The sequence below is a fragment of the Leguminivora glycinivorella genome, chromosome Z (genome assembly GCF_023078275.1).
Source record: "Leguminivora glycinivorella isolate SPB_JAAS2020 chromosome Z, LegGlyc_1.1, whole genome shotgun sequence".
NCBI lineage: Eukaryota > Metazoa > Arthropoda > Insecta > Lepidoptera > Tortricidae > Leguminivora > Leguminivora glycinivorella.
This window is the reverse complement of record NC_062998.1, coordinates 12,996,670-13,011,629: the sequence shown is the minus strand read 5'-3', so window position 1 is coordinate 13,011,629 and position 14,960 is coordinate 12,996,670. Positions and strand designations below refer to the sequence as shown.

General features: G+C 35.9%; 1 protein-coding gene across 4 annotated transcripts in view; it reads left to right on the top strand.

Moving 5' to 3' along the window:
- LOC125241288 (protein sickie) overlaps window positions 1-14,960 on the top strand; it is a 205,504-nt gene that overhangs the window by 84,935 nt on the left and 105,609 nt on the right. For all 4 annotated transcript variants that reach the window (XM_048149685.1, XM_048149684.1, XM_048149683.1 and 1 more), the window contains exon 4: window positions 14,819-14,925. In XM_048149685.1, the coding sequence (XP_048005642.1) occupies window positions 14,819-14,925 (107 nt within the window). The remainder of the gene's footprint in view (window positions 1-14,818; window positions 14,926-14,960) is intronic.

Below are 14,960 nucleotides of genomic sequence, written 5' to 3'. Positions count from 1 at the left end.
GAGGGAATTCTACGATTATGATTATGACGTTAACTCGATAGAACTAAATCACCAACGTGGGTCAAAAAAACACTTTGAAAAATAGCTTCCAATATTTGGTAATAAGAATAACGTAGGCAGAGATACCATAGTAAACACAAAGTTTCTTTAAATAAGTACCTAGTATGTTTCGTAAGCTCCGAAAAGCTCCGGTAAACAATCTTTGTGTCCAACAGTTTTAAAGTTACAAACTTGAGAGCATTGCGATCGAACATTCTAAAAATAAAGACGAAGTTGATTTAAGTCACGCTCCGTGGAGTTTTACGGCGAGAAACATTTCATCAATATCGTAAAAGCGAAATGTGTCTAAGCTTTGATCGGCGAGCAGAGATGTGCGCATTCACGATGTGATGTGGGGTGAAAAGGTGTATTCGGATGTTAAATGATTTCAATGTAATTGTCACTGGAGGAGCGGCTCTTTTATAAGCATTTATTAATAGCTGACGAATATTAATCTTACGATTATCTATAAGACACAGTCAGAAAACTGTCGGCAAGTGGTTATCTTTTCTATTCATTTTATAGGTTCACGGCGTACTTACACGCTCGAGTTGAATCATCAAGACTGTAATATGTACTGTTATAATAATGAGATTCTAGAATGAAAATTTTCAGCTAGTAACATAGAATGCAAACAGAATTCATTACATAACTCGAAATTTAGTTACGTAGATAATGGATGACAAGTTAATTTTTCACATACCTGGCAGGCAAGCATGGTCGCGCGATAAATGATAAAACATCAGGCCGTCCCTATTGCAGTTACAAATAGTCCGATAGGGACGGCCTGATGTTTTATCATTTATCGCGCGACCATACTTGCCTGTCTATTTTGAAATTATAACACTGGCTCGTAGCTCGGACAATCTCGGTGTTTTTGATATATGTACTGGAAGACTACAAAAGTTCACACTTGGCAGGCATCGAAATACCATCTACTGAATTTTTAACGGAGTTCTGAAATCGTAACGCGAGCAACATACGCCGTCGCAGGCTGCTCGACAGCATCCATTTCCGGGACTGACGGCTCCGGAACCGCCCGTCATACTCGATACGGCCTTCCCAACTAACAAAAATTAGTCTTATAGTGGCTTATAATGCCAAAAATAGTACTCTTATAATAACCTTGTAAACCCTTTACAAGAGGGCATTTGGGCACACCTTATAAGGCCAAAAACCTTATATCCCCCTTGTAGTTGCTATATTATTAGCTTTCTTATCTTGTACGTGCTTTATTATGGCATGCAATAAGAAAGTTAACCTTATAATGGCAAGAAAAGTGCTTTTAAAAGGCTAATGTACTAATAAGAATCATATTTAAAGCTTTAATAAAGGCAATTATACTTGTAAGAATCATATTCAAAGCTTTAATAAGGGCAATAGCTCTTGTACACGTTTTGTGATCATCAGATATAAGGGAGTAAATCTCATAACGGCGAAACAGGATGCTGTTTTAAAAGTTTATTGTGCTTTTCGTAGTGATTTATGTGTACATCATCATCAAGTCATCCATTTTGCAAGTTAGTAAACGGTAAGTTAACTTTTACATATTACAATTATTTGCTTATTTATTATGAAAACTGTGTGGGAATCCAATTTCATGGTGAAATGTGATATAAAATGTGTTGTATTATTAATGCGCCCTTGTATTTCAACGGTTTTGTACTAAAAATGTGGTTAATTAATTTTGACATGTCTTGAGCAAGGCTGTTATAAGAGTAAAAGCAGTAAGCACATCATTTACAAATACTCTATAAGAGTAAAAACTTTATAATAGCCACCGGTGTTACTTATGATTCGCCATTTTATATATCTTTAGGGTTCCTTCTCACAATTAGTGAAATCCCGAACCTTACCATCTAGTTAAATATTTGTAACGGATACCAGTTAAAAATTCATAACGTTATCATTAGAGAGCAGATTTCAGGTAGCGATTTAAATATTAATATGAATATGACTCGCATACAATATTTATTATTTTTTCTACACACGAAAAAATGTATGGGAACATAAAAGTAAAACCCTTTTTGGATGCTTTTGTGAATATTGGGCAAAAATTATAATGATAATAAATAAAAATAAAAAAAATATTAATTTTTATTAAGCAGAAACGTCCGCTAACGATTCTAAACATTTTTATATTAAAGGAAAAAATGGAAAAAATTTACGCTTCCGGCGGGACGGATTGCAAAAATGGTGCGGGTTCAAGTCCCGCCGGAAGCGTAAATTTTTCCATTTTTTCCTTTAATATAAAAAAAATATTTATTTATACTTATTTCTTTAATATTTCTTCTGCGCATTGCACAGTAAAAACTTCTATTATGGCTCAGAATATAAAAATGAAAATAATTCGCTTCTTATATATATTTAAATTGAAAGTCCATTATTTAGAATAAAATACTTTTTTTTAAATGTAGTTTGTTGAAAAAATAACATTAATTTAATCTAATTATTCAGTGAAGTTTGTGGTGTGCGATGTAGGTAATAATAATAGATTATAAACCACATGACATGTATTTAAAAAATTGCACTAGTCATATCCATATTAATATTTAAATCACTACCTGAAATCCGCTGTCTAGTTATCATGTACTTGGCGCAAACCTTTGAAATTGCATTTTTGTTCGAAAGACCGTTCTTTTTAAACCGGTATTTTGGGGAACGCTTTGATAAAGGTTTGGTTCGATTAACCGGCATAGAACAAAATAAAACCGTGTAGTCCGCAGCATGTCAGGTAATACTGATATTTTCAATATTTCATTAGGAAGTTATACCTAGAATTTTCAATTTAAAACAAACTTGTGCTTCGGAATATTTAATCTTCTGGTGCCTTATTTTATTACTTCCTATTGATTTATTGTAAATGCTGAGTCAAATACTCTATTTGATATTTATTATTATGGTTATTGTTACAGAATCTGTGGATGAGATACATAGTCAGCCGTTTTTAGTGACGTGAAGATGACAACTCTTCTCCTCCTCTTAGTAAGTAAGTGTTATTGAAAACCACAGACGATTTCAGTACCGCCATCACAATGGACTTTGTGTCGATAACTATAAACAGCCTAGCCTAAGACTTCAATTAAATATTTTTTTTTATTGCAGATGAACTACAAAACGGCACATATTCTGATGGAGAAAATCAGTCACAATCATTACTTACACCCAAAAATAAGCCCGGAGTGGTGGATCAGAAAACATGCAAAATGGAAGAGGACGCAGGAAATAGTTTAGGTTGTAAGAAAATCACACCAAGCAAAGATGGCGCTGATAATTCAACAAGAAAACGAAAATCAATATATCTTTTGTGAATGTGATGAAGACCTCGATAAAAGAAACTACTTATTATTTTGGAAATTTACTGATAGGTTAATTACAATTTCTACCACCGTGTAGGCGCTCTGAAGAATATATTAATATTTTGAAGTATGTAGACTCATTGAAACAGCAACATCGTGAGCAATAGAACTGAAAATATTAATCTTATAAAGTCACTTGTATCGGTTTGGTTTCGTTGCACATAAATAAATATCTTAAAAACAGTGAGTTTGTCTTTATTTGTCCTCAATTTTAATCTGTCTTAGTCCCAAAAGGACTACATATAAAATCGGTTTCTTCTTAAAATAGCCGAACATTGTATTCACTTATTCAGATCGTCCAACATTCACAATGATAATCCGCAATAAAAGATTTTTTTTTTCCATAAAGTAAGGAATACACTTTTGGAACTTATTCTAATAAAGTTAATCTTAAAAATTAATATTAGTAGGTACTGATGGATAAAAAAACTGAGTGCCTTGGTAATAGTCTCTTATACGCTCAGTTATGTATAATTGGCCACCTCCGAGTGCATGCTAGTCTGGTATAACCGGTGGACACTCTATTTAATAATGTAAACATTGTAAAACATGGAAACAATGGACCAGTTACGTTTGCCCTCCAGTCGAGATCTGCCCCGCGGCCCCACTGTATATACCTTAACATTTTTCACCGCAGAGCTACAGACACCTTAAATAAGAACAAAAAATATAATTATTAAGCTAAATCCAAACTCAATTCATCATTTAACGATATACCTGTATTACTGTCACTGCTGCTTGCCTGCATATTCTTATAATTATTCCATAATGGCATCCTCTACGGAACCACTAATCGATAAGTTGGGATCAGATTGTTCACATTCGCTGGATTTTCAAAATGACGAATCAAGTTTTATAAAAACTTTTAATACGACACTTTCAAGAATAATGCCTTTATAATTATTGTATAAGAGAAAATGTATTGCTTTAATTCTTTTAAACACTTTATAAAATGCTATAATTTGTTTGCTGGATAGACGTTTTATAATATGCTCCTATGAGGCATAAAGCATCATAGTTATCTTATGCATTACTTTTATAAGAATAATTGGCCATAACAAAAGCTTTTATAGTGCTTTGAATATTATACAGCGAAAAGGCATTTTAAATGGCTTCTATAAGAATACATATTTTTAAACCCTTATTGCAGTCATATAAATTGGACTTCTTAACGTGTACATGGCCAAGTTATAAGAGTAAATGTACTATTGGCCAAATCCTCTTATAATGAGCTACTATAAGACTAAATATTTTTAAACCCTTATTGCAGTCATATAAATTGGACTTATTAACGTGTACATGGCCAAGTTATAAGAGTAAATGTACTATTGGCCAAATCCTCTTATAATGAGCTACTATAAGAGTAAATATTTTTAAACCCTTATTGCAGTCATATAAATTTGACTTATTAACGTGTACATGGCCAAATTATAAGAGTAAATGTACTATTAGGCCAAATTCTCTTATAATGAGCCGCTATAAGGAACTCTGGCATAATGAATGCTATTTTAAAACTACTATGAGTGTTTAGCCCTTATAGATTGATTTTATAAGGATATTTTGTTTGTTGGGTTTTGGCTGACACATGTGAGCGCAATTTTGAAGATACCTTCCAAAATGAAGGTTCGAAATTCAAAAGCACCTGTTGTTTTGTTCCTCGTTTAAAATATATTCATTCTATCACAATTGAATTCAGTCAGTATGCTGAATTAAACACACCAAAAATATTAATTTTGTTAAGTTAACTTTCAAATTGTTATAACTTTTTTCTACTCCCGTACTGTTATTCGTGAGTTACAAGGTTGTGCATAGAACTTAAAAACCCTACATAAAAGATGTCAGGACAAGTCTATCTAGTCTATACCCTGAAAACATTTAGTAGCAGTAGCACGATATAGCTGTTACAGTTCAGTAAATACATTGCTACCAACTTAACAAACCAATTCGCAGAGTCGAGACTCCTTCGTTTTCTGCTGCGTTCATTGGCGACGCGTCGAATCGCATTCAAATGTATGAGAACTCGATTCAACTCGGCTCGATTCGTCTTAGTGGCCAGGCTTCAAAGAACCATACCATAGACAGTTTTATTTTCATGTTTGCACTCAAACTGCATATTCAAAATGGTAGGCGGTCCACTAGATAACTAAGATGACTGAAAGTAGGTATTTGTTGATTTATAATTTTCTTTCAAAATAAGTGCTTGGTCGTAGAAAAAGTATTGTATGCAACGGTGTTTAACTGAGTCAAAAAATGCTCGTGGCGTCTTTATTAACAATTTTCGGCTTTGCCTCAAATTGTTACCCACGCCACTCACCTTTTTAGGGTTCCGTAGCCAAAATGGCAAAAACGGAACCCTTATAGTTTCGTCATGTCCGTCTGTCCGTCTGTCCGTCTGTCCGTCTGTCACAGCCGATTTACTCGGAAACTATAAGTACTACAGTGATGAAATTTGATGGGAATATGTGTTGTATGAACCGCTACAAAATTATGACACTAAATAGTAAAAAAAAGGAATTGGGGGTGGGGCCCCCATACATGTAACTGAGGGATGAAAATTTTTTTTTTCGATGTACATACCCGTGTGGGGTATCAATGGAAAGGTCTTTTAAAATGATATAAAGTTTTCTAAAAAACATTTTTCTTAAAGTGAACGGTTTTTGAGATATCAGCTCTCAAAGTCGTAAAAAGTATGTCCCCCCCCCCTCTATTTTTATAACTACGGGGTATAAAATTCAAAAAAAAATAGAGGTGATGCATGCTAATTAACTCTTTCAACGATTTTTGGTTTGATCAAAGTATCTCTTATAGTTTTTGAGATAGGTTGATTTAACTGTAATTTTTGAGAAAAATACGGAAAACTACGGAACCCTACACTGAGCGTGGTCCGACACGCTCTTGGCCGGTTTTTTGACCTCTTTTAACCACCAGTTGCATAATAGTATTTTATGAAACAGGCGTTTAAAGTAGATCAAAAAAGACGAGTGGCGTGGGTAACAATTTGAGGCGAAGCCGAAAATTGTTATTAAGACGCCACGAGTATTTTTTGACTCAGTTAAACACCGTTGCATACAATACTTTTTCTACGACCATGCACTTAGTTTTTAATAGTTTTCTTGAATAACTTTCGTGAAATTCACACTGTTTCCTGTATTTTGACGCAAAGGTTTGCACTGTCAGCTCAGCTACCCAAAGCCTTCCCGCGCTGTATCGTTATAAGGCGTTGCCATGGTTACAGAGCCAAACAATGCGTTTTCAGTTTTTTCGATACTGCGCGCATGCGCGGAAAGCCGGCGGACGCTGGCTATGGGGAATAGACTTTTATGTAGGGTTTTAAAGTTCTATGCACGACCCTGTTAATGACGAATAACAGTTTGGGAGTAGAAAAAATACTATTAAAAGGACGAGGAAAGATTTAGAGGTACTACTTATGTAGTAAATATGAAACACTTTCCAAATATAGCTTATACATATAGCACATACAATACTGACATTCGACAGATGCCCACTATTTCCAATACTCAATACGAAAATTAGAGGCATAGTTGCAGTTTGCAGTACATTTCCCGAACATTTTGCCTGACCACGAAAACACTGTGGCATTTGCAATAGGCCCGTCGTATAGGTATGAGTATTCGAGTATACAGCGCGTAAACGTAATAAGGGCGATAAATGAAACCAGGCATATAATTCAATATTGTTATCATTATTTAAGAGGTGTTTTTGAGTTACTCTTAATTTTTACCCCATAACGAATTTTTGAAAAATTTCCCAGCCTCAATGTACTGCAAACGGGGTTGCGATGACAATCAATGACAACTGTCAACGAGCGTTTAACGCGAGTGTGTTTGCATTACGGCCATTTCTCAAAATTTTGGCACCGACAGGTGAAAGATTTGCTTTTTTTAAATGTAGCATTTTAAAAAAAATTTTTTTTGCAGGGATCGTTTGAATGTGTCTCAAACATTTCAAAAATGTCAAAGGCACCGATATCAATTAATTATTTTAGAAGTTATGATCGATTAAAATTCAGGTGAACGACATCATGATCAGGTGAAGGATAAATATACACAGGTTATCGACAACAGCAGCAGGTTAACGACAAATTAGTACAAATTGGTATGACACATTTGACAAGTTAACGACAAGCGTCGCTAACCTGCGTCCGTAGTCGATCACCTGTACTTTGGTGGTCATTCACCTGATATGGACGTCATTCACCTGCCCATCAGCATTATAATAGTTTTTAACCGCCGCCCAAATCTCAAGGAAGGGGGTTCTCAATTCGTCAGTATTTTATTATTTTTTTTTTTGTGTTTATTACTCGATATCTCGTTACTGGACCGATTTTGGTTTTTTTTTATTGAATGTATATATTTAGTATTAAAGAAGAATATATTTTTTTATATAAAAAAATTGATTACTTAAAATAACAAAATTTTAAACAATCAAATAAAAATTGGCCGAACCCTCAAATTGCCGAGGGTGCTGCTTAATTGGTGTATTTAAAGCTACAAGTGACATACCTCATATTGAAGGCAATATAAGGGCCATTAATATTTTATACCCGACCCGACCTTTAAATATAATTGTAATATAATAGCTACTCTGAAGTAATGAAGTGACTTCACTTCAAGCAAGCACTTGCTTACTGACACGGTATTTAGACTATAATTAAGATTTCTTTTTTTAAAGGGGGCAAAAAACAAATGAAAAAATTAAAATTGTAAATAAATCACAGAAGAGTTACTTTTAATTATAAAAATATAAGGATACTCATATTCTAGATTATGTTTTAATACTCATTATCATTACTTATTGATCCGATTGATCGCCCCTCGTAATGGTTCATCTGGCTTATGACAAGTGATCGACGTGTCGGTTTCCTGTCACTGAGTCGTTCACCTGGCTTTATCGCACAGGTGAAGGATACACACCGCCAAAAAGCAACAATCCTTTGAGAAATGCAGCCTAAACCGATATAACATTAATACTTTTCTCATTTAACGCACAAAACAAATATTGAAGGTGTAAAAAAGTATTATTACGATTGGTAAATTTATCATTATTGTCGTCACCCTGTCCCAAAATGTCGTTCACTTGCCTATTTTAGCCAGGTGAACGATGCACAGGTGAACGACAAAATGCCAGTTATTTCGCCAAAACTCAAAAAGTATTTGCCGAACGAACTAAATATTTAGGTGACTAAAAATTAAGCAACAAAATACGAAACATATGTTACAGTTAATGCAGTATATCAAACAATAACCAAATTATGATTGACAGAATAACGACTACTTACCCGTTACAAACTCCCGTTCGAGGTAATTAAAATTTTCTATTTTCTAATCAAGGCGTAGTGAGCACGTGCCGTTGCTTGAGTTGCAGGTGATGGCCGATACTGGCGGCTTCGATTCATGCGGGGTGGGGCGGCAGATGTGGAGTAGGGATCGCACAGTGCTTGCGAGTTTGTCTCGACAGGTCAACGACAAAATATTTCATTAATATAAAATAAATCGAAGTCAAAGCATCAGGCCTCTATGTAAAAACTGTCTTTTAATATGTATTGATAATTTATTTATGAAGATATTGTATACTAAAAAAAAAGTTTAACATAAACGTACTGACAGGTGGGGGTGGCAAAATTTTGAGAAATGACCTTACGTTGCGGGCCGAATCAATTTGAATAGATCTATATGTCCTATACTCACCACCGTTAAGAGGTTCGCCCGTATTAGGTTTACACCCTGTATTTACCAACCAACGTTTCGATGTACCGACCGCATGCGGCTACCGACGTACCGACCAACAATATTGTATAAACCATGAACTCACATAGACACTGCCGCGACTCGTCATGACATTTGAATAAAGGCTAGATTTGACAATTTACGCGTCATTATGGATGACACGGACTATAATAAACGCGCAACTCAATGTTGTTCGTAGTTTGCTTCACGTGTATTGTGTCTCGATGTACTCTTCCAGTCTAGCTGAAGTGACAAAAGTTGAGGCTACGTGGAGTACGTGGCTATCAAAAGGCAGTCTGGCTCTGTCGCGCTACTGCGCTACTAAAGAAGAGCGGAAGGGAGAGCTACCTACCATATGCTTACGAAGACTAGCCGATTGTGATGTTGGTTAAGTACCCTGGACGAGCATTAGCTCAAATTAATAATGTTACTGTGAAATGGAGCGGGGTTTGATAGGTCACTAAGAAGTTAACAACAAACTTTTGACAGTTAATCATGTTTGCATGCGGCAACTAGTTGCTGAGCATCAGATTTATAAAGTTAGCGTAAATTGGTCAGGGGTAGAAGTTGTTGCAATGCGTCAGGAGAATAAAGGACAAAAAAGCTTACTTACAAGAAAGTTACTAAGCTATGGTACGTGTATAAATAAGTACTTAAATATACTTATAAGGAAATTAAATCTAATGAACAGGTTATACCGACGTGTTATTTTGTTATATAAAAGGTTCTGTTAAGATAATTCTATTTAAATAATACCTATAAGTACAGTTTCTATCGCAAAGATTTGATATATACTTACACCGTGTCCAATAAGTTTGAATACAGCACAAATAGCCAATAAAACAAAATGAACAAATAGTTACTACATTATTATTATATTTTATGAATGGCACTCTTATTTACTACATTCACAACAAATGTTTTAGAATAACTCCAGCATTAACTTGTTTACCAGCCTCAAACGCTTCTCAAACGGATCACACGCGGCACGCACCGTTTTCTTCACATTTCATCCCAAATACTCTCGATAACCTTTTTGAAATGATCAAGGTTTATGATTTTATAAAAATTTAGTCTTCAAAGCATGTATGACCATACAAAATAGTCTAATACGCCTAAACCTGGAGGCCTGGGTGGCCACTCATGTTTCGGATAAAAAACTGCCAAATTAGTCTGAAACTACGCTAGAATACCATTTGCCGAATGTGCTGGAGGTGCGTCTTGTTGGGACACATGATACTCATTCCCAAGCATCCTTTTTAACTTTAAGGCATTTTTTTCTCCAAAACCTTGGTTTTAAAGAAAAAAACGTTGATTTTAACGCTTTTATCTGTAAGTACTGAAGGTAGTTTACCTCGCTTACGTACTGCATCCCACACCTGGGCCGATGGTGAGCTCTGGAACCTAGGCACATTTTTCTAGTTGCCCGGAACGTTATCTATCCTCGGTACCCATAATAGTTTATTTTGGACACGTGGCGTCTGTTTTATCACATACAGATTCTCCTTATAAAAAATAACTCGTCACCTGCGTGCCGAGCAAGTATTTTGTTGGCACTTTACCTCTTTGTTTTTCTTAGACACTTCGGAAATTTCATGTACTTTGTGCTTGTATTTTATTAAGAGGAATATACTCTTTAGTTTAAATAAGAATTTGATGGCCTGTGATCCCTATATCTTTAGAACTGAGGTAAAATGTGAGTATTCGGACTTATTGGACACGGTGTATGTAATTAAGAATTATTGTATCCGCGTACCCGTTTACCAGCCTGGAGGGCGATTTTTGAATCTCGCATACGGGATTTTGTCACTAAAATACCGGTTGAAAACGGTGACCTGCTTATTTTCAGTGACAATTTTCTGAATTCGAACGCGTGAGACTCAAAAATGGGCCCGCTGATATTTAGACACGTTTTAACATTGGGAAATACTTTTGCTCTAGACTCATCAAGTCAGGTACAACTTTAACTAAAACAACCAATACAACTTTCATCACAATTGAATAGACTATGGGATGAATTGAAATAAATTTAATCAAACTAAAAATAAATATTACCTGTATTGATCGTGATTTCAGCAGACCTCAGCCGTCTATAATAGGGGCTCTGTAGACTGTGGATTTACCTATACGTGAAGGCACGCGTTCGCGCGAGCGAGCGCACTGGCCTGTGAGGGCGCGGGCTTATTGACTTGCTTATTTATTAATAGGAAATCCTGAACAACCGTAGGTATATAAAATCTGATGTTATCGAAAAATATGACACTTTTACCTGCTCAATACTTGGAAACGTTTTAACGTTAGAGATTGTTTTGCCCGATCTTATTGGTTAGTAAAAAAGCTCGTCGAGTGAGGTAAAAAATACTATGTTTTTGTTAGACTTATATTGACCGGGATATAGACCGTGATTACCTTTTTGATTTTTGTCGAGCTCCCGATATTTCGACGCAGTTGCATGCATCATGATCACGGAAAACTGACGAAGGCGGGTGGATGTTAAAGTTGCATAGACAGCGCGCGATCTACCCTCCTTCGCGCGCGTCGGCTGCGTTCACTTTCAGCGTTACCACTGGTCGCATTAACACTCGATGGTCTGTCCAAACACACTACACTCACAGTGTCACTACGTTTGTTCAATTCTGACTTCACCGGTTTTTTACACAAACAAATCACTGGATTCCATACATTAAATAGATAGTTTGAAGCCATCCTCACGATTGAAATTTTTATACTTGTGAATCTCAATGGCTTCTCTTACCGATCTCGGTATGTAGTGGCGTTCCGTCGAAATTACCTTAGGACTATGCAACTCGATCCAATGATTTGCACCCGACTCAATGAGATGTTGAGCAATAGCAGACTTGCGAGTATCGTTCTTTTTGACTGCAGCAATGTGTTCTTTAATTCTGCAGGCAATAGTGCGCTTGGTCTGCCCTATGTAAGAACTGCCACAACTGCACTCAACTTTGTACACACCAGGTTTTTCCAGAGGAAACGTGATCATGATGCATATGTTTTTGTTTGGCGCTAAGCTGGACAAGAATTAAGATTTTTTCCTTTTGTCTGGCTTTTGGCCTCAGAAATTCTAGGTTAAAATTATTCTATTTCCTTGTAAATAAACATATGTGAGTGTGTTTAGTAAAACGTCCCACTTTGGCGGTTAACATTAAGGCGACGATGTTTACTTGTTCTTTATATGAATAAACTGACAAAGCGGCTTTATAGCAATCGACAAAGTGTGACGTTTTCCTGTGCACATTCACATATATGGAGGTATGAAGGTACCTATGCCAGTTTCTCATTACCTATACGAAATGTTAAATTTCTTTGATGAATGAAGCTCTTTAGACCTGAAACCTTCAAGATGGATTGTAGCAACTTTGACAGTGGTCCTAACATGTTTTCAAAGACGGTACAATTATCCAAAAACTCTGTTTCAACTCACGGCATCTTAAATATTAATCGATATGATATTCATGTTCATTCGAATATTAAAGTGTTGCTATCGTTATAGTAGTAGTGTAATGTAACCCAGATCATGTAATTTGTAACACTACCTATATTATAACGCGCTTTGGAAAATCGATAGCGCCGAGTAGGTAGGTAGGTACCTACCATTAAAGTAGGTTTATTATTTATAGTGACACCACTGAATGTTATGAAATATATTGGCTGCGCGCAGGACATTGTAGCGCCCGAGTGGCTATGGAGTATTTGTGACGTTTTCAGATATATGATACAGTCAACCAATTGGAACCCTAGGCCACTCTACAACCATGTCAAAATGACAAGCAGTAAGAGATTTCTTACAATCTGATTTATAAAGTCACTATGACATAGTTCTACAGTGGCTTTGGGTTCCAATTAGTTGACTGTACAACGTTGTCGCTTACCATAATGTAGACATTGGCTCGTAAGTATCTAATCATATACTTGATTGCACAAACTTAATTTACAAAAGGCGACCTTAATGTTATTATGTATTCTCTACCAGTCAACCCTTATGTAGTGATTAACCGCTACCTTTTCATGAGCATACAGCCAATTCAAGTACTTACTACTTATTATAAAAAAATCAGGCACCAGCCACATCAACCACATTTGACAGACACATCATCGTCACGCAGTAGACACATAATATGGAACTTCCCATGCAATAAAATTTAACGAAAGCTAGCTTTAACGGTGACAGACGGTTTGGTGCAACCAACAGATACTATTTGTGTATAAGTACATTTTTGTTGTTAGGCCGCCCTCATATTTTGAGATGAGCAAACGGTAATACTGACTACACTGTTGCCTCATTACCTAAGTACTGACATTTAGTATATTTTTTTTTACAATGTAGCCATATTCTAAGGGCTTTGTTCGTAAATATGTATAACGTTATTACAATATTATCTCACAAGTCACATCATTACAGCTTCTATAACTTGGAATAATATAGGTACATTATTGGTTATTGTAGTACGTATTTCTGTAAATAAGCTCTAAGCTCTTGACTAATTCTGTACCTACATTTAAACTTGCCAATAAGTCGGCAATAAGTGGCAGACGTGCCGGAGAAACTCTTAAGTGATTTAATCTGAAATAGGAGAGGAGTTTTGCGCCTAGCAACTGGACCTGCCTGATCCTTAAGATAATAAAGATTGAAAAGTCAAATACTAGACTTCAAATCCACGTGGGTTTACTGTATGTTTCATAATCTTAAAAAACATAATTATTTAGTACCTTAACTAAGTTATATAACAACATAATACGGGAAATAATGAAATAAACAAATACTAGCTTTTGCCCGCGGCTTCGCTCGCGTTAGGAAGAGACAAAAAATAGCCTATGTCACTCTCCATCCCTTCAACTATCTCCACTTAAAAAATCACGTCAATTCGTCGCTCCGTTTTGCCGTGAAAGACAGACAAACAAACAGACACATACACTTTCCCATTTATAATATTAGTATGGATTAAAGGACATTCTTACACAGATTGACTGAGTCCCACGGTAAGCTCAAGAAGGCTTGTGTTATGGGTACTCAGACAACGATATATATAATATACAAATACTTATATACATAGAAAACATCCATGACACAGGAACAAATATCTGTGCTCATCACACAAATAAATGCCCTTACCGAGATTCGAATCCGGGACTGCGGCGTAGCAGGGAGGGTCACTACCGACTAGGCCAAACCGTCGTCATATATTGTATGTTTACAAAAGAATTTAGAAAAAAATATATTGCCTTTACCTAAAGCTATTAGTAAATATAACACACTTATTTAGTTCAGTTACGTTATGTGAATTTATTTGACAATACTATAGAGTTTGCCGTATACACAAATTACTATCTAGGGTGCGTATGCGCGTGGGTAAACGCCATCTAGTGGGAAGTAGCAGAACTTATACATACTACTTTTAATTGTACAGTTGTGACAGTGTTTACTTGTTTTGAAATAAATAATTAATAATTACTTAAAGTGAATTGTAAATTAATTAATAGTACTTTGTGTAATAACCCAAGATTTAGAACCCATCTAATATCTGAGAGCGAAAAAATTAAAATTGACTATTCAGAAGTTTGCAGCTTTGGATTTAAACTTAAATACTCACCTATTTCAGATGGGATCTTTGTATTAACCGTATGTATTTTCAACACAAAACCTGCTTGTTACAGACAAGTGTCGGTGCTGCAGACGTCGATCCCGCTGCCAGCGTCGGCGGCGGCGGTGCGGAGAGCCCCGCCCGATAAGCGGCCGTTACCTGCCACGCCCGTCCATACAGGTAACACCATACTTTGTAAAACAATAGCTTTTCAT